We start from the raw sequence: 19,212 nt of genomic DNA on the forward strand, positions 1-19,212 counted from the left end.
GGTGATGTAATTTTTTTTAATTGATGAAGGGATTTGCTGACAATGCAAAAGTTATTTGCAAAATGTTACATTTGATAAAAGACTGGATATTTTGATAACCCCTCGTGCTCTCTTATGGGGTCCAGATGACCCTACCCTTACATTGAGGTGTGATCCCTTCCATGACAAAGGTGGACAGGACTTCATGTCTGTCATTGGACACCAGTAAAGATTGACAATCATTAAAAAAAAAAGTTTGGCGCACTCTCTTGTGGGGTCCAGATGACCCCACTTTTAATGTAAACAAGCTAGGGAGAGTGGAAGGGTTAAATAGGAGCTAAACTCCAAATTAGCCCAAAAACATAAGGGGCGCAAACTCACAGGTGCACACACAGTAAGCCTGCATGAGGAAATGTCATCAGCTCTACATTTCTAATTTTTTTTTCTAAATTTAAGCGCTGGCAGAGACAAACAGATTTTTTTTTTTTGAATCATTTTTTTATTAATTGTTTTTTTACTGATTCATGAAGAATCGTTACATCTTTACCGAATGCTAAGACTGTGTTCAAACCACCCACCCCCCCTCCCCCCTTTCAGAACGTTCTTGAACACGTCACACATACCTGGTGTGTTCACGTTTGACCAATCAAATGGAGCCCTTTGATGTTAGATTCCCAGCTCTTGTGTTGACCTGGGCCATTTGGAAGTTAAGTTAGGTTGACTTTCATTCTAACAAAATGGTTGCAGGTAAATGGACATGATGTATTAATACATTAATGATGCTATTTATTTATGTATCACAATTGCAATCGCAACATTAATCAATAATCGCCCAACTTTTCCTTATATCATGCAGCCTTGTTTTTTACCTTGCATGTGTGCTAGTGAAGGAACTCTTTGTGATGTTTTTCTTCCCTTCCGTGTCTTTCCAGAGGACATCTTTCCCTGCAAGGCCTGCGGGATCTGGTTTCGGAGTGAGAGGAACCTGCAGGCACATCTCATGTACTACTGCAGCGGTCGGCAGAGAGAGCCGGAGACGGTGGTGGAGGACAGTGACAGTGGACCCCACCAGAGTCCCAGCATCTGTCCCTTCCCACAGTGCAATAAGAGCTTCTCTGGAGCCAGAGCCCTGGAAATGCACCTAAGCACCTCCCACAGTGGTGAGTAGCAACTTTGTCCCTCGGAAAGTTTCCCAAAACAAAAGAGCTGTGTGTCTCACACATTTTCAGTGTTAAAGGAGAAATGCTTCAGATATTCACACACAAGCTGCTATTTTTTCACACACTGGGGAAAACAGCCATCAATTCAGAGAAATATACCTATCTCGCTGTCAGCTAGCACAGCTGTCAGTTTATCCGTGAGCAAAAAGAGATGTATTGGAGCCTGGCATAATGCATGAGTGTTTGATGGTTTCTACAGTTAACTCTAAAGGAGAAGTGGGAGGCAAGATTCTGAGCAGTTCTCCCTTTTATCTCCTTCACAGGTGTCAAAATGGAAGAGAGCCTCCCTCCTGGCACTAGCTTGAAATGCACAATCTGTAACTACACGGCAGATTCTCTTATTACATTCCAGCATCACATCATGTCTCACCTGTCACAGGCGGCCTTCAGATGCAATCACTGCCATATCAGCTTCCAGAGCCACAGGGAACTCTTACAGCATCAGGACTTACACGGGCACGGCGGCAAACTTCACAGGGAAGGCGACGGCACCGAGCATTCCCCCAGGGGGCCGGAGGAAAGCCTCCAGCAGCAGCAGCCCCGCGCCGAGCTGGCCAACAGGAAGGACGCTCTGCTGGGAAGTCCCAAAGGAGCCCTCAGCAAAGAGACCAGCACCGACGGGGAGACTGACAAGGCTGAGAAGAAGCCCATGCTGTCTGCGCAGAAGGGGGAGGCCCACCCAGGCAGCAAAGCCAGTTTCTCCTACACCAGGATCAAGTCTGAGCCCTCCAGTCCCCGACTGGCCTCCTCCCCCGTGCAGCATAACATGCCTACATTTCCCATGGGCCCCTTCTTGTCTCAGTTTGCTTTCTCCCAAGACATTTCTGTTGTCCCACAGGCTTCAGAGATTTTGGCTAAAATGTCAGAGCTGGTTCACCGGAGGCTGCGCCATGGAGGAAACAGCTACCCCCCTGTCATCTACAGTCCTCTCATGCCCAAAGGAGCGACCTGTTTCGAATGCAATATCACTTTCAGCAACCTGGACAACTACTTGGTCCACAAAAAGCATTACTGCAACAGCCGCTGGCAGCATATGACAAAGTCCCCCGACTTCTCCGCCCTCTCAGATAAGGTGTCAGAGGCCGTCAGCCCCAACAGCGGCCACACTTCCGTCAGCATGCTGGCTGGCTGTCACCCCGCGGAGGCCGACAGCCACCTCATGCAGTCCGCTTGCCTCAATTCTAACATGCTGGACATGATCAACGCTGGAGCCAAAGTGCCCGAGAAGGATCTCTCCGGTCAGGTGAAGAAGGGCTCCACCCCCACCGGGGCTGAGGACAGGCTCAACGGCAAGCAACTGGAGGGGAAGAGCCCCACCACAGGTTTGTTGGAAGGTGAAAATGATCCCACCAAGACGACTTGTGACGCCTGCAACATCACCTTTAGCCGTCACGAAACGTACATGGTCCACAAGCAGTACTACTGCGCCACGCGCCACGACCCGCCCATGAAGCGCATGTCCAGCAACAAGGTGCCCTCCGTGCAGAGGACCATGCGGACCCGCAAGCGCAGGAAGATGTATGAGATGTGCCTCCCGGATCAGGACCACCAGAGGACCCCCATGGGTCAACCGGGTTTCCTCGGAGTCCCTCCCATGAACCCTTGCACATCTCAGGAGGCCGTGGAGAGCCTTGCAGATCGTTTTCAACCGCGCTGTGATATCTTCCCGGGTATGGTGCCCAAACACCTGGAGGCGTCCCTGACCGTCACAAAGCCCATTCTGGCCCCTAAATGCACCACAGTGGAGCAGCAGGAGCTGGACGCACCCATTGATCTCAGCAAAAAATGTTCGCCAGTCTCTGACAAGACGTGTAGCTCTCCGAAAAGACTTTTGGACTATCACGAATGTGCAGTGTGCAAAATAAGTTTTAACAAAGTGGAGAACTACCTGGCACACAAACAGAACTTTTGCCCTGCGACGGCTGCTGCCGTCGCTGCAGCAGCTCAGCAGCAACAACCCCAACAGCAACACGGCGAGAGCGGCAACCTGGAGGCTACTGCCTTCCCAGATGTGAAGAGTGAAGGCAACAACAACCCCGACGACGGCTACAAGAGCCCCGGCAAATGTGAAAAGAACGGCAACGGGAAGGTGCCGGTGCAGAATGGAGGCATGTTCCCTCCTCACCTGGGGCCCGTACCTGGACTCAAACCTTTCACAGAGCCCCCGATCCTCCCTTCAAAAGACGAGAGCAAGAACATGTTTCTGCCCCACTGCCTTTACCCTGGAGCAATAAAGAAGATGAAAGGCCCGGAGCAAATATCTCCCTATTTTGGAATAAAGCCGACTGATTATGTTTCTGGGGGTCCAGCGGGGCAGGGGGAGGCCGGCGAGCAGGAGCCCAGCGTCAACGGGGGAGGAGGAGAAACAGGAACGACAAGAGAGCAGACTCCACAGGCGGCCCCGAACGGCTGCCCCCACCCTGGTAAGGAACCCCTTCCCTTGCTACCTAAAAACCGGGGCATGGTCATCGTCAACGGCGGACACAAACCGGAGGAGCGCTCAGGCACCGCAGCACCCCAGCAGGAGAACCAGCCCCAGCCAGACACCCAACCCTCCAACCCCTCGCCCACGTGGGCCACGGAAAACCAGCCCGACTCCAACGAAAACATGTCCCCCTCCTCCAAGTCCCCTGGCGAGGAGGCGGCCCCCGCTGCAATCAAAGGAGTGAACGGCTCTGGAAGCGGCAAATACTGCCGCCTCTGTGACATCCAGTTCAACAACCTATCAAACTTTATTACTCATAAGAAGTTTTACTGTTCATCACACGCTGCGGAGCACGTGAAATAAGAGCAGATCTTCTCAGAACTTTCCTCCAGACTTTTGCTCCTTTTTCCTCCTTTGTTTTGGTACACTGTTGTGTCTGAAATAGTGCATCATGCAGTGCTGAACGCTGCTTGTGGACAATCAAGAGAAGCTTCTTCTTTCATCGTTTTCAGACTTTAAAATGCAAAAAGCATTGGTTTAAAAGAAAAAAAAAAATCAAGAATAATATTGGTGCCACGTTCACTTTAATTTATTTTACAATCAGTATTATTAGGAGTAGTGATCTTAATTTAAATTCAAAATGAAATTTATATCAGAGTTGTTTGTAATGTTATTGTATAGTCATTCTTGTGTAGCACACATTGTTTACACTGTAACGTAGGCTCAATGAAACAATAGACAATACAAAAACGAGAAGCATTTTAGACACAAAAATAGCTACTGAGACACTTGTGTATTCTTATTTGCTGTACCAGTTTCTCTATATGTTCAAAATGTCTCTTGCAGATTGCTCCTAATGACTCGACAGCCTTACAAGTCACCGTCTGGGGGGCTGACCCCCCCAGGCCCGGCCCTGCATCTCACATTTTGGCATATATATACATGGCTTTGCCTCCATCTGTGGCTGTTTGTCCCCGTCTCTTTTCTTCATCAGATGTGGATGTTTTCATGAGGATGACGACATTCTTGTATAGTACTCGTATTTCTGTTTGCTGATACACTTTGTTCTCCCTTTTTGAAATTTGCTCTCAATGCAATACTTTGTAAATGAGGGAACATTACTGAGGCAGTATTATGAAATGGGGGACAGTGCATATAGGTATTTGTAACCCCGAAAGGGGGGTGGGGGGTGAATCTGTACAAGAACTACGTTTATTGCGGATGAACAAGTTGGGTGGGAGGTCAGTGGGAATACTGATGTAAAATGATCATTCCAATGTCCTGATTATGGGAGAAAATGTTTCTTAAAACGTTGTTGCTATGCATGTATATGGATGGAATTAAATTCCAGATCTGTTGGAAATTTTTATTTTGATGTGGTGTCATAATTAAACTTAAATCCTCAGGATAAACCAGTGGTCTTTGTTCTTTATTGTGTCAGCAGAAGTCTATTTATGGTTGAATCAATTTAATGAGTGACTGTGTTCTCAGCTTTAACATTTGATGTAACAACATTTTGGCACTTGAAGAATATGAAGACACGGTCAGATATTTCAAAATAAAAGCTTTTTAATCAAGCAGCTGTTCCGAAATGTCTAGAATAAAGTTTCTGACTGAAGCCGGACTCTTTAGAACATATTCGTCTCGGTTCTGCTGTGTTTTTTGGCCACTGGTCACTCACTCTGCTGTCTGGCTTGTCGCTGGTTGACCAGCCTCCTCAGGTGCTGGCTGATGGCAGATGGCTTCTTGTAGATCATTCGCCTGTCTGCTCCTTTTATGTGAATGTGATTGGCTGATGGGTAGGACTCCTTTAGAAACCTTGTTTGAAGTTTAGCTACCATCTGGTGATGTAGGAGGGGTGGGGGGTTAGTGAAGCATTGTCTGGCCATTTTTCTGGACTTCATATAACAGCAGAAAGTTATGCGGTCACATTAAACACTCACCTGGTTTAGATGTTCCGGCATTTGCTCGTCGAACGAATCTCCCGTCAGCACGCTGACTGATATCATACTGGAGAGAGGCTTAAACTTTGTGATGTCCCTTCAAAACGAGACGGCAATGTAAAACACGGACGCTTGTTTCAAATGAATGTGCAGAGGTTTCTTCTGGCAGACCTCACTTGTGCTGCACTTTCATTCATGAAGTAATGCTCGTCTACGGCACTGCTTTGGTGGACGGGGTTACTCAGGAGGTACTTCTGTCAAAAAGAGAAACAAAAGGATTTTTCTTCTGTATTATTTAGGGCAACAACCAACTAGAAAAGCTGCATTACTTGTGATAATGCTAGTGTGAACGCTTTTTGCTGAAAGTTGTCGCTGAAGAAGCTAAAGGAATTTGCTGAAAATGCATTTGCAAAATGTTGAATTTGCTAAAAGACTGGAAATTTCGTTAAGATACGAAAAAACGCTAAAGTTGACCTAAATTTATGAAAAAATTGTATTCAAATTGCTTAAATATGCCTAATATATGTCAAATTAGAAAAAAAATTTAGTGTGTCGCTTAAGTATGAGCTAAACTCCAAATTAGAACAAAGAATCTTAGTAGATGCAAAATAATCCAAAGAAGTTAGCTTGTTGCATAGTACTAGCTAGACTCCAAAATAACCTAAAATTCCTCACTAAATTAGTCAAAACAGCTAGCCTGATGCTAAAACAAAAGCTGAACTCTTAATTAGCCTATAAAAATCTCTGTAGATAACAAATTAGCCAAAAACGCTAGCATGTTGCTAAAGTATTAGCTAAACTCCAAATTCACATAAAAACACCTAAGTAGATGCCAAATAAGCAAAAAAAGCCAGCTTGTTGCTTAAATACTAGCTAAACTCCAAAAGTACTTAAAATTCCTCAGTAAACCAAATTAGTCAAAAACATTCGCCTGTAGCTAAAATAGAAGCTAAACTATAAATTAGCCTAAAAATCCCCATTAGATAACACATTGCTCAAACATGTTAGCATGTTGTTAAAATATTAAGATTAAGAAACCCTTTATTAGTCCCACAATGGGGAAATTGCAATATGCAACAGCGCAGGTACAGAAATAGGTGAGAGGATAAATATACATTATAAAGAGCTAGCTAAACTCCAAAGTACCATAAAAACTCAGTAGATGCTAAGTTAGCCAAAAAAGCTAGCACATTGCTTAATTACTAGCTAAACTCCAAAATAACCTAAAATCTTTCAGTAATCTAAATTAGCCAAAACCTAGCATGTTGCTAAAATATTAGCAAAACTTCAATTTTTTAAAACTACTATAAAGATTAAAACATCACTTAATATTTTGAAATTTGAAGACTTTTTCGTTTATTTTGTTATTGGGCATATTATGCTTAACATTTCAAAATGTTTTAAGTTTATAAATATCAAAAATACAAGCAGTAATGTCTTGAACAAGCTGAACGTTTTGATACCAAGATTACTGAAATCACTGGAAGTGTGATTGAGTTTTTACGTGCCATAAAACGCATTTCCACTCTTGCCGTGTCATGATCGTTTCTTCCTCCACCTGCTCATCAACCCTTTTCCTCTTAAACTCACTGTCTAGATCATACTGTATTTTTCCCTGGACTCAACGAACAAGTCCCTCAGGTTAGACACGTGGCTCAAGCAGACGAGGTGTTCTTGAGCTTTCGTGGATTCATAATTCATCTGATGGGTTTTTCACTAGATTTCTATGGCTCACAGAGTTAAAAGAAATAAAAGAAAAATCATACACTACCATTCAAACGTTTTGGGTCATTTACAATTTGTCTTAATTTTGAAAGAAAATCATTATTTTTTATTATTAAAGATAACTTTAAAGAAATCAGAAATACACTCAACATTATTAATGTGGCAAATTGTTAAAAAAGACTATTCTTGCTGCAAATGTTTGTTTCTTTGTTTATTATCTACACAGGTGGCTAGAGGTCCATTTCCAGCAACAAATGTATTTTCCTTATTGTGTCAGAAGGCTAACAGATTATAAGAAAACCTTTGTGCAATCATGTTAGCTGAGCTGAAAACAGCTTAGCTGGTTAGAGAAGCTACAAAGTTGACTTTCCTTTGAGTAGGTTTAGTATCTGGAGTATCACATTTGTGGGGTCGATTAAACGCTCAAAATGGCAGAAAAAAGAGAACTTGCATGTGAAACTCAACAGTCTGTTGTTGCTATTAGAAATAAAAGCTATTCCATGAGAGGAATTGCCAAGAAACTGAAGATGTCCTTCAACGCTGTGCAAAATTCTCTTTAGAGAACAGCACAAACAGGCTCTAACCAGCATGGAGAAAGAGAATATGGGGGTTCTGCAGCACAACCGAACAAGAAGATATACACATTAGAGTCTCTAGTTTGAGAAATAGACGTCAAGTACCCACAAAACACCAGTGTCTACAACTAGAGTTACGAGGGGACTTCAGGATGCTGGCCGTCAGGGCAGAGCGGCAAAGAAAAAGCTAAATATGAGACTGGTTAACAAAAGAAAAACATAAATATGAGCAAAAGAACACAGACATTGGACAGAGGAAGACTGGAAAATGTGCTATGGATGGACAAATCAAAGTTTAAGGTGTTTGGATCCCACAGAAAAACATTTGTGAGAGGCAGAACAATTGAAAAGAAGCTGGAACAGTGCCTGATGCCAATTGTCAACCAAGGCGAGGGTAACATGATGGTCTGGGGTTGATTTGGTGCTGGTGAGGAGGGAGATTGGTTCATGGTAAATAAGGCAAATTCTGTTTTGCAACATAATGGCATATACCCTGTGGACAGCACTCGATTGGAGCCTTTTCTCCAACAAAACAATGACCTAAAGAACATCTCAAACTCTATTTAGAGAAGAGGCAGCAGCTGGTGTTCTATCTGGAATGGAATGGCCAGTTCAGTCACCAGATCTAAACCCATTGAGCCGTTGTGGGAGCAGCTTGACCATCCAGCCAATCCAGCTTCTAGAAGAGTGGGGTCCATTTCTCCAGATGACCTCAACAAACCAACAGCTAGAATGACAAAGCTCTGAATCCTGGAATTGGTGCAAATGGAGGATTCTTTGAGGACAGTCAAGTTTGAAGAAAAAAATATTTCTAACCGTGTAACTGTTTTACTATGTTTTCTATTCATTTTACAACTCATTTGATAAATAAAAAGTGTGACTTTTCGTGGAAAACACAAAATTATCTGGATGACCCCAAGCTTTTGAACAGTAGCATAGTTATACAAGTGTCACTATTTAATACAAAAAAAACTAACAAAAACATTAATTTGCCCCAAAACTGACTCCATAACTCAGGCTAGTCTTTCCTTTACCTGTTTGCCATATTCTGAATAAAGATCACATTCTGGACCAGGAATTTTACTGTTCTGGCAAGAGTACGAGTTGCCAACATTGTTAATCTGTCTTTTTCTACCAAAGAAATTACCACTATTATTTATAAAGTTTGAAAACACTTTTAAAATATATACTAGTACCAACTCCATCATTTGATGGAAAAATCCATGAAACAACTAGAAAGTATCGAATATGCTTCCATGTCTCTTCCATGTGCATTTCACGTTCCTCCAGATGACCCCACCCTTACATATTGATGTGTGATCCCTCCCATGACAAAGGTGGACAGGATTTCATGTCTCCCACGGACACCAGTGAAAATAAAAAAGTCAGTAATCATTCACACTATAGTGATTCTCCTGCTCCTTTCTGTTTGCTTTTTCTTCACGTAAAAACTCAATCACACTTTCAACGATTTCAGCAATCTTGGTATCAAAACGCTCAGCTCGTTCAGAACATTACTGCTTGTATTTTTGGTATTCATAAAGGTTATAGTTTTTAAAATATTGAGCAAACTATCCCCCATACTAAATTAATGAGAAATTGATTAAATCCTTCAAAAATGTTGTTTCAGTCAGAGACACCATTTAAAAAAGTTCAGAAACTACTGGGGGTTTTAGGGCAATTTGGCATTTAGCTTTTATTTTTGCAACATGTTAGATATTTCAACCAAAAAAACAAGAAAGAACTTCTTTTTTTCCTAATTTGGCATTTAGCTGATAGCAATATGCTAGCTATTTTGGCAAAATTGTACATTTTTAGGCTACCTCAAAGTTTAGCTAATATTTTAGTAGTATGCAAGCAATTTTTTTGCAATAGTAAATATTTTTCTGTTTTTCTAGGTTAAGTTGGCATTTAGCTGATTTTTTAGCACTATGCTAGCTGCTTAGCTCCTTTGGTAAATTAGACATTTTTTTCCAATTATTTATGGTTATTTGAAGTTTAGCTAATATTTTAATTTTAAGTTAGCTATATTTTTTTTTGCAAAACTTAATATTTTTGGGGTTTTTTTAGGCTAATTTTGCATTTACTTGATATTTTAGCATTATGCTAGTTGTTTTGGCAAAAATTAGAATTTTTTTTCCATTTTTAGGTTAACTTGAAATTTAGCTAATATTTTAGTACTATGCAAGCTATTTTTTGCAAAACTAAATATTTTTTGTTTTTAAAGTCTAATTTGGCATTTAGCTGATATCGTAGCATTGAGCTAGCTGTTTTGGTAAAATTTTACATTTTTTCAGTTTTTTTTTAAGTTTAGCTAATATTTTATTAGTATACAAGCTATTTTATACTAAACAAATTCTTTTCTGTCTTTCTAGGTTATTTGGGGTTTAGCTGATATTTTAGCACTATGCTAGCTGCTTGGTTAAATGAGACATTTTTCCAGTTTTTTAGGGTAATTTGGGATTTAGCTAATATTTCAGCAAACATTCGGCTTCAGCATTTTCCGTTATTCTAGCATCCTCAACAGCCACATTCATCACATTTGCATTATATCTAGTTGTATTCATCTTTTTGGTTTCTGTGTAACTGTAGATGTTTCTTGATGACATAATATTTAGGATCTTCAACTGTTTTCTCATGTTGTCCTAATAATTCCCCTTTTACTCATGAAAGACAGTTTGGGCCACTTCAGCAAAAGTTTTCCCTAAGTCTGCAAGCACTCACTTTGCTCTCCTCAACACATGCAGCACTGAGAGTCTCTGGATCAGTTCTTCTATGCAACCACATAAACAACTGATCACTTTGTGATTACTCACAATCACCCCAAATCCCTGCAGAATCCCTCAATCTGGACTGAACAAATCCCAACTTCAACTCTTCAACTTCCTAATTCCATCTAAACATTTGCGCAGCTGTTTTTTAAAGATAGGGGAGTGGAGAGAACAGAAGTCACCTTGCACTGGTGAGAGTGCTACAGAAAGAAAAGCAGAAACACTGGTGTCACATTTGAATTCTCCCTCTCTGGAACTTGGAGAAGCACAGCATCACAGAATCGAGAGGAAATCTCAAATTTAGCAGATTTCCCCTTTAACTGTATCTGTCGTGTCCATGCTACATGAGGCCGGGCGGCTTGAAAACTGTGGCAAACAATTCTGCTCCAGTTCAATTAAGCAGTGGTTACAGAACACGCCCTTGAGAAATGGACTGCATGCTCTGCTGGGCTCCTTAAGTTGTAGCTGTGTGTGCGCGCGCATGTGTGCACGTGTGTGTGTGTGTGCGTCATAACCTTCACTAGCCTGCAGACAAAACCTTTTTTTCGTCCTTGGAGAATTCCTCCACAATGATGTCCTTATCTCCTTGGCAACAACTGTAATACTTGAAAAGCTGAAATGGGTCCCTCATCACTGCTGCCATCAAACCGTGGGTGGCTGGCAGCGGAGAACAAGGCGCCTTAACGAACCGCTCGCATTCATCCGCGAGCAGGCGACAGAGCGCCGTACAGTCAGACAGAAAAATGGATGCTGGAATAATATCACCATCAGACATTTAAACGCTCGCTTTTCTTAAAGTCTCCCTCGATGAAAATCCTGTTTTTAGAGTTTTTATCATGTCTGTGTGTCATTGTTCTTCTGAAAGAGAACAAATGTAATAAGAAATCATTTTGTTTTTACATTTCTGAGTATTTCTCCTTTTAAATCAATCAAACTGTCTTGGACAGACTCTGTTTGAATGAATGATCTTCTTTCCATCAACAGCTCTGCTGCACATGCACTAAACCCTCATCTGTTCCTAGTGTCTAGTTCAGGTTCTGGAGAAGAGAAGATGGTATCTTCACATTGACTGCAGTCAAATGAGCCGCCGTTCACATTTCTGTGGTCAAATCAGCATCACTGGATTTTTGGTGTGAGTTTCATCCAATACTTACGGTAGCAGGACTGAGAACGCTGGAAAATCTCCACCAGACTCCACGGAGCTTCTTGATGTGACCACGGAAATGTGAACGGCGGCTCATTTGACCGCAGTTGGAAAGGATTGTAAATCAATGAAAGAGCATTTTGATGTTAGCTTTGATTATTTTATCAAGAACTCTGAGAAACCAATGATTGAATGTATTGATCACAGTCAATAAACATTGGAGAATTAGCTCAAAGAGTCTTTGGTGAACTGGAAGGAGAAAGAATCAGGATTTTGGAGGAAGTTCTGTTCATGAAGATCTTCACTTCCTCGTCCAGCTGACATCCGGATCAGAACCATACGGCTGGACATTAACCAGATTGATGGATGTTTTTATGTAGCAGTGGTGAAGATTTATGCTAGAGAGACACAGAGCTATCATAATCAGACAGGGGGGATTAGGGGTGGAGCTCCAAAAGCCACGCCCCCTCAGAGGAGATTTTTAAACAGAGGCTTCAGATCAACATGAAAAATGCATTTTTAAGACATTTCGGTTGTGGGATTTGGTTAAAAACATCACAATCCCAATTATAACACTACTGGGAACGTTTTTTTATTTTAAAAAAATGGTCATAAGGACCCCAAAGACTTTTTTTCAAAGATGTGCCTTAGTCTTAGTGTCTCAATCCCAGCATGCACTATTTTTTAAGGTACTGTCCTTCATTAGGATATTTCCTTACTGGTTGTTTTAAGTGAAAAAAGTGCGACTTGACTTCAGGACTTCATGTCATGCAGAAGTCAAACGCGTGATTCATAACAGATCTGAGTGAATGTAAAAGCCCCTCCCCAGGAGAAAAACCTCATCTGCTCCGTGCTTCTATTAACAGCTGTCTCCCCACAAAGCGTTTGACCTGTCAAAAGACGGAGCTTGACGCTGCTGCGAGCGTCAGAAGACACACAGCATGTTTTCTGCATGACGGCGGCTCCTGCAAACGCTTCCCATTTCCATTTGTTCAGAAATGACGTGTGGTGTCATATCGTAGCAAACTGACAGCGTCTGACGGCGCCATGACAAATGCAACTGCAATCATCGGCCGGCCGTATCTCTGCTGATGCTCTCACACTAGCACCATCATGTGGCTGCACAGGAAGAAGGGAGGAAAGTCATTTCAACTGCTTCCCTTCTTTGTTTTTTACATGTTTGAATTCTGAGAAAGTAACACCCTGAGCAGCAGAAGGCAGAGCTCAGGGTCTGGGGCAGCGGGGGGCAAACTTTTTGACTGGTGGACCACAAAGGGTTCTAAAACTCAACAGACGGACCGGTTTAGTCTGGGTAATTCTATCCGGCCCTCCAGATCATTTTATTTTATTGTCATTACTTTGGAGTATAGTTTGCACTTTTCGGAGGAAAGTCTGACGTTTCCGAACACATCCGCCAGGCCCAGTGTTACTAAAAAATAAAGAAAGAAATACAAGAATACCAATCTTTTGATGTGTATAAGAAAAATAGAAAAGTTCAAGATTCTCCCCCTTTTTTTTGGGAGGAGGGGGGGGGTGACTTTTCTTCTGGTGCTGTCAGTAGAAAATACTTCAGATGCAGCGCCCCCAAGCGATTTTTAGAGGAAACAACCGCTAAAGACAACCAGTGTTTACTGAGAAAATAACAAATATATAACCCTTTTGATGAAAAAAAAAGAAGAAAAAAAAACACAAATAAGTCACTCCTGAGTATACTGGCTAAACTATGAAAAAAACTGTGACTTTTACTCCAGAAAATACGGTATACATTTCCTGCCCAATGTTATCTTGTATAACTGTGACATGATATATTCAATAGATAGCTAAATCTTTTGGGATATTTATAAGTTTTTCTTTGATATAAAATAATATACAAACACAGAAATGTGAAGATTTTTTTCTTTTAACATTTACTTTATGTCTATATTCATAATTTTGACAGAAAATAGTATTATGGAGAGTCAAGTATATTAAAAGTTAAAGTTTATTCATTCCTGGCTGTATTTATTCATATTTAAGTTAAAAAAGTTGTGTTTTTAAAGTTTAACATTTTGAACAATTTCGTTTTTTTATGTGTTCAATAACTGTTTATCCTGTTCGGCCTGTGACCTAACGTGTGTTTCAGATTTTGGCCCGTTGTGTGATTGAGTCTGACACTCCTGATCTAAGGGGAGACACCAAAATGAGAGGGAAACAAATAAAACTCTAAAGTGTATTATCAATATTACTTATTGCAGCGTGGTGGGCCAGATTAAATGGTGTGACGGGCCGCATGTGGCCTGTATTTTGCCCCCCCTGGTCTGGAGGGGCGTGCACGCTGCAGGGTGTCTGCATGCACAGGCCTGACCTGCCGCTGGACGACCTCTTCCGAGACGTTGTCTCCTTTTATTGACGGCTCCAGCACCCCCAGAATGATGAGTATTCGGCTGAGCCCTGCAGCTGCTGAGAGCTGCTGCGCGTGCAGCGATGGCAGCAGCTTACCATACCTGGCAATGGAGAAGAAACAGAAAGCGCCACATTATTTCTGCCTAGGTCCACCTGAAATGTTTTCACTTCATCCAGACTTTGCATTAACAGAATCAGAAGTCTGACGTCTGCTCCAAACCACAACTCTGAATTTTGATCAATACTGACAGGTCCAGATATCACTTTAATTAAAAAAGTCATGTGTCCACCTTTATAACCCCAATTTTCAAACTTTGCCTAAAAATACAATTGCCTGAGGAGAGAGAGAGAGGAGACAGGAAGAGTTGTAACTCAGGAGGCCCAATCGGTCTCAGCTCACTGATGCTCTGAATTGGCAGGTCTCAGCCTGTGGAGCCCAATCAACACTGCTGTATGCTCGCTGCTGCCACGCCGCAGCACGCCACGCAGCTGCCACACTTCAGATGTGACTCGATGTGCTGCTGGAGCCTCCTCCTTTCACCGTACTCACACCTCTGAGAGTCTTTTCAGTGTGAGGATCTGATAAACAAACATCCACACGCTCAACAGACCCGCAGGTTCAAACCCGGTCAATGCCAGGTCACTGCTAAACTGATGTACCATGTCACCAGCCAAACTAAACAAAGAAACCTGCTTAAATCCTCACATCTAAGACGTTGTTAAAACTGGTTTAACCTTCAGTCCAATCTGAAATTAGCATATCAATTAATATCTCTTTTACACTGCTTTTGAGTGAATGTTAGTCCTCATACTTCAAACTAAAAAAGTGACTCTAAACCAGAGATCAGCAACCTGTTGCCTCCCCATAGCGAGTCTCTGGCTAAGGAAACATACAATATTAGTTTGTTTTTTTTAAGTAAGGGTTACTAAATTACCATTTATTTAATTTAAATTAGTTTAGTTAATACATTTACTGCTGGGGTGTAAAGATTTTTACATCCCTGCTGACTTGAAGAGGTTTTGTTTGTGTATGATTCAGATTCCAAATACTAAGCAAAACTTTGGTTAAAAAAAAAAAAAAGTCTGATCTTTTCTGAGCGTAAAGCACATTATCTTATCTTTATCTTAACTATTGTTAGTAGCTGTCCAGAGCCATACTGGATGATCCATTTGGCACAGAATGTCTTTTATTTTGGAAGAAAATTAAACAAGATTCTGTCAGAAATTATAAGCAAATTAGGATTTCTAGAAAGCGCTAGTTCAGGGGTGTCAAACTCAATCCAAAACACAGCTTAGGTTAAAAAACAAAAATTATTGAAATTTTTAAAACTTTAAAAACGTAATTTTTAAACATTACTTTGAATAATAAAAAGGCAGGAATATATTTCCAGAATAAATCAACTTAAACCTTAAATAACTTTAAATATTTTACTCTCTAAAAAAATATATTTGATCCAATTTATGCAAGTTAGAAATAAGCACAAGATAACATTGTGTCATTAATAACAATAAAATAAAATGATCTGGAGGGCTGGATAGAATTACCTGGAGGGCCGGATCCGGCCCCAGGCCTAGACTTTGACACATGTGCTCTAGTTTCTCTTCATATCTCTGTTTTTATTCATGCCAAAAAAATAATTATTATTCATATTTATTATTAAAAGAAACAGTGTAATGAAGGGTAAAATACAACGTTGCGGCTCCTTCTAGGTATCGATCAGTAGAAAACGAGCCCAAAAGGGCTTTAATTTTACTGTTAAAGGTTGCCGACCTCTGCTCTAAATCACATGTGTCAAAGTCTAGGCCCGGGGGCCGGATCCGGCCCTCTGGGTAATTCTATCCGGCTCTCCAGATCATTTTATGTTATTAATGTTAATATCAATAACATAAAATTATATCAATAAGATTTTATGTTATTGATATTAATGACCCGATGTTATCTTGCGCTCATTTCTAACTTGTATAATTTTGACAAAATAGATTTTTATAGAGAGTAAAATATTGAAAGTTATTTAAGGTTTAAGTTGATTTATTCTGGAAAAATATTTTTATTTTATCTTTTTATCATTCATAATTATGTTAAAAAGTTACAGATTTTAAGTTTTTAAAATTGGCATTCTGCTAGCTCTTTTGGCTAATTTAGGCTTTTTTGTAAAGTTTTTTAGGCTATTGTGAAGTTCAACTATTTTCTCAGCTACATGCTAGCTGTTTTGGCTTTGGTTTTTTATTTGTTTTTCTAGGTTTTTAGGCTAATTTGGCAATTAGCTAATATTTTAGCTGGCTATCAGCTTCAGTGTTTTCAGTTATCACCTTCAGCATCTTCAGCTATCAGCACTAGGGTCTTCAGCAGCCAAATTCATCTTACAGCATTCACACTAGTGTTATCACAGGTAATGATATATATCTAGTTCATAATTGTGTTACAAAGTTAGGGTTTTACAGTTTTAAAAATGTAGTTTTAGAGTGTTCAATAAATGTTTATCCTGTTCGACCTCAGGTGTGTTTTGGATTTTGGCTCCTTGTGCGATTGAGTTTGACACCCCTGATCTAAACATTAACATGTTCTTGACCTCATCGCCTAACTAAAGCCGTTCAACAATCAAAACTGAGAATTTTTTTCTTGAGGAAAATTCTACTGCTATCCTGCTGGGTAAAAATAAAAATAAAAAAAATAATTCCAGCAGATTGTGAAGGAGAAAAGCGTCTCACAGTGTAGTTACAGTAAATCACATAAACACTGGAGCTCTGGTGTTAATGGGTTAATGATCTTTCATTTTCTTCAACTCCTACACTTCTGGATTGAAGCTCGTTTGAAAACAAAAGTTACTGGAGTCAAATGTAGTCCATCAAGCAAACACTGGGGGGTTGTTGCCCAAGTCAGTCCCTATGACTTCAGTATTGAATAATAAATTAAAAACTCAGACTGTGACTCCTACAGCAGGTCATTGGAGCAGCTTCTTGTGTGCTCCAGCCGTCTCAGGTTCGATGGCTGTCGTCTCCAGAAGGGTTGAGAGCAGCGGTCTATAACCTTTAACACCCATTCAGGTCTATGTCTCACTGACAACTATCCAGAAGGAGACTCAAAGTCTCATTTCACCTGTTAGAAACATAAAATACTACTTTGCATTGATGTTATTGTTACTGCAGTGCTTCCCTGCTTATTCTCGTTTCTTTATTTGCGGTTTCACATATTTGCAGATTTTTTTTCAGTCAGGTGACCCCTCCGGTTTGTCACCAAAACTCAGACAGCTCAAGACACTTTTATGAAGCTTTTGCTTCTGAGGGTGCTGTGGGAATTTCCCAGGAGTGGAGCGCAGTTGAAGAGAATCTCAGCCCTGAGTCAGCGGCTCAAAAATATCCTGATAATCACGAGGACAACTACTGTTTATTATGGATGAAACAGGAAGATTCCGGATAGAGACATCCTCTCACACTTAACTGATAAAGGAGGAAGCACGCACTTTTTTAAGGCACAGAGACGGAGTGACAGTCTAAAGGTGCGTTCACACCGAAGGCGATTCCCGCAGCGAAGGCGGACAGTCTCCATGTTAAGTCAATAGAACAGACATGAGGCGATCGGAGGTCCCGCGGAGCGATTTGAGCGACGGGCGTGGTGCGAAGATCAGCCAGCAGTCTGAATTTGAGCGACAAAGCACGAATTGGGCGGCGCAGCCAAAATTTTAATAGAGGAAGTCTGACAGGTCGCTGCGTCACATCTACCAATCAGGAACTCAGCTTTGGGCATGTGACGTTTGCACTGACTCGACCAGCGAAATTTCATCCTTTTCCTTAACCTGTTGGAGTCGCAGGATCTCAGAGCTCTACTTTAGGGAGAAGGAAGATACAACAGATCGGTGGCTTTTGCTCACTTTTTTAACAAAAATAATAATAATAATAATAAGTCTTAGCTTTAGCTCCTCCCACATGCAAAGCTCAGGAACACATTTTTTGACAGGCGACGAGCAGCGGATTCGGCGTGCGATGAAAGAGGGGCGGGGCATGCAAATTTGACTTCTGGAATGACGTGGGAATTACATGGTTTGACCAATCACAAAATCCAACTGTAATACCTAGTTTTAACCTGCAGGGTGCACACTGTTGGTTTTTGACTATATTATCTAGAATTAAACAAGCTTATTTTAATTTGTCAAAAATTTGGCATTGACCAAGAAACAGAATTTTTAAAGCCCCATTTATAGAGCTCAACAACCAAGAAGTTGATTTAGGGTTTGGGTACCCTTTAATAACAATAAATAGAGGACTAAGACCTTCCCGGCCTTAGGAAGCTGCACCCTCGGCTGGCGCTCAGATCAAACCGCCATCACAGAATTTCACCCCTCATGTGTGAAATAAGCCACCTCACCTGTGGCTGATGTACGAGCGCTGCTCTAACAAAGCGTGCCCGCTCTGATTGGTCAGATAAGGAGGTGAATGGGTGTTCGGCTGCCACAAACAGCATTGTAAGATAACACATCGGCCACACTCTCAGCAGCAGAAGGAACGGCTCCTCCGGGTCAAGAGGAGATACAGACAGAGGTGAAAGCGAGTGGACTGTTTTCATTCTTTTTCCTGCAGACGGCGTCGAATCTTCACGGCAGACCTCTGCAGAGCGACTTTCTGACATTTTCCTCTTCCCTGCAGCCGTTTTTCCCTTGAATCCACCATTTGGATGTGATTCTGTGACCCGGCTCTCGAGAAGTCGCCCCGTTTCTGCACGTTTCTCGCCCTCCTCTAACCCCTCGGTTATAAAAATAAAGGGTGTGGAGGGGGGGTTGTGTCAGCCGCCCAGTTCCAATCTTGTCAAATCGTTCCATGGCCCAGCACAGAACATTATTTCAAGGATTCTCCAGCCACCTGTCCTATTCCCTCCTCTTTTTCCATTTTTAATTCTGCCCCCGAGTGAGGATTATGCGAAGCAAGGCATGCGTGTCAAAGGGAAATTTAGTGGGTAAAGACAGCCAAGATTGGTGGGATGAATTAAACAGATAACGGGAGGAGACGAAATGGGGGAACCATGTAGAGCAAAACGCCTCACCGATGTTGGTCAT

At 41.5% G+C, this 19,212-nt stretch overlaps 2 protein-coding genes across 4 annotated transcripts in view; one reads left to right on the plus strand and one right to left on the minus strand.

The window, feature by feature from the left end:
* zfpm2a (zinc finger protein, FOG family member 2a) overlaps positions 1 to 5,036 on the plus strand; it is a 172,347-nt gene extending 167,311 nt beyond the window's left edge. For both annotated transcript variants that reach the window (XM_024267352.2, XM_024267353.2), the window contains exons 7-8: positions 912 to 1,139; positions 1,463 to 5,036. In XM_024267352.2, coding sequence (XP_024123120.1) covers positions 912 to 1,139; positions 1,463 to 3,987 — 2,753 coding nt within the window. In that variant the 3' untranslated portion in view covers positions 3,988 to 5,036. The remainder of the gene's footprint in view (positions 1 to 911; positions 1,140 to 1,462) is intronic.
* Positions 5,037 to 5,173: 137 nt separating this feature from the next.
* The window catches only part of si:dkey-122a22.2, a 37,143-nt gene continuing 23,104 nt past the window's right edge, over positions 5,174 to 19,212 (minus strand). The window contains exons 8-11 of one of the 2 annotated variants that reach the window (XM_024267354.2): positions 14,127 to 14,265; positions 5,739 to 5,821; positions 5,568 to 5,664; positions 5,174 to 5,465 (exon numbers count right to left, since the gene is read on the minus strand). In XM_024267354.2, the coding sequence (XP_024123122.1) occupies positions 5,298 to 5,465; positions 5,568 to 5,664; positions 5,739 to 5,821; positions 14,127 to 14,265 (487 nt within the window). In that variant the 3' untranslated portion in view covers positions 5,174 to 5,297. The remainder of the gene's footprint in view (positions 5,466 to 5,567; positions 5,665 to 5,738; positions 5,822 to 14,126; positions 14,266 to 19,212) is intronic. The other variant, XR_002918735.2, reaches the window with a different exon arrangement.

The sequence above is a fragment of the Oryzias melastigma genome, linkage group LG16 (genome assembly GCF_002922805.2).
Source record: "Oryzias melastigma strain HK-1 linkage group LG16, ASM292280v2, whole genome shotgun sequence".
NCBI lineage: Eukaryota > Metazoa > Chordata > Actinopteri > Beloniformes > Adrianichthyidae > Oryzias > Oryzias melastigma.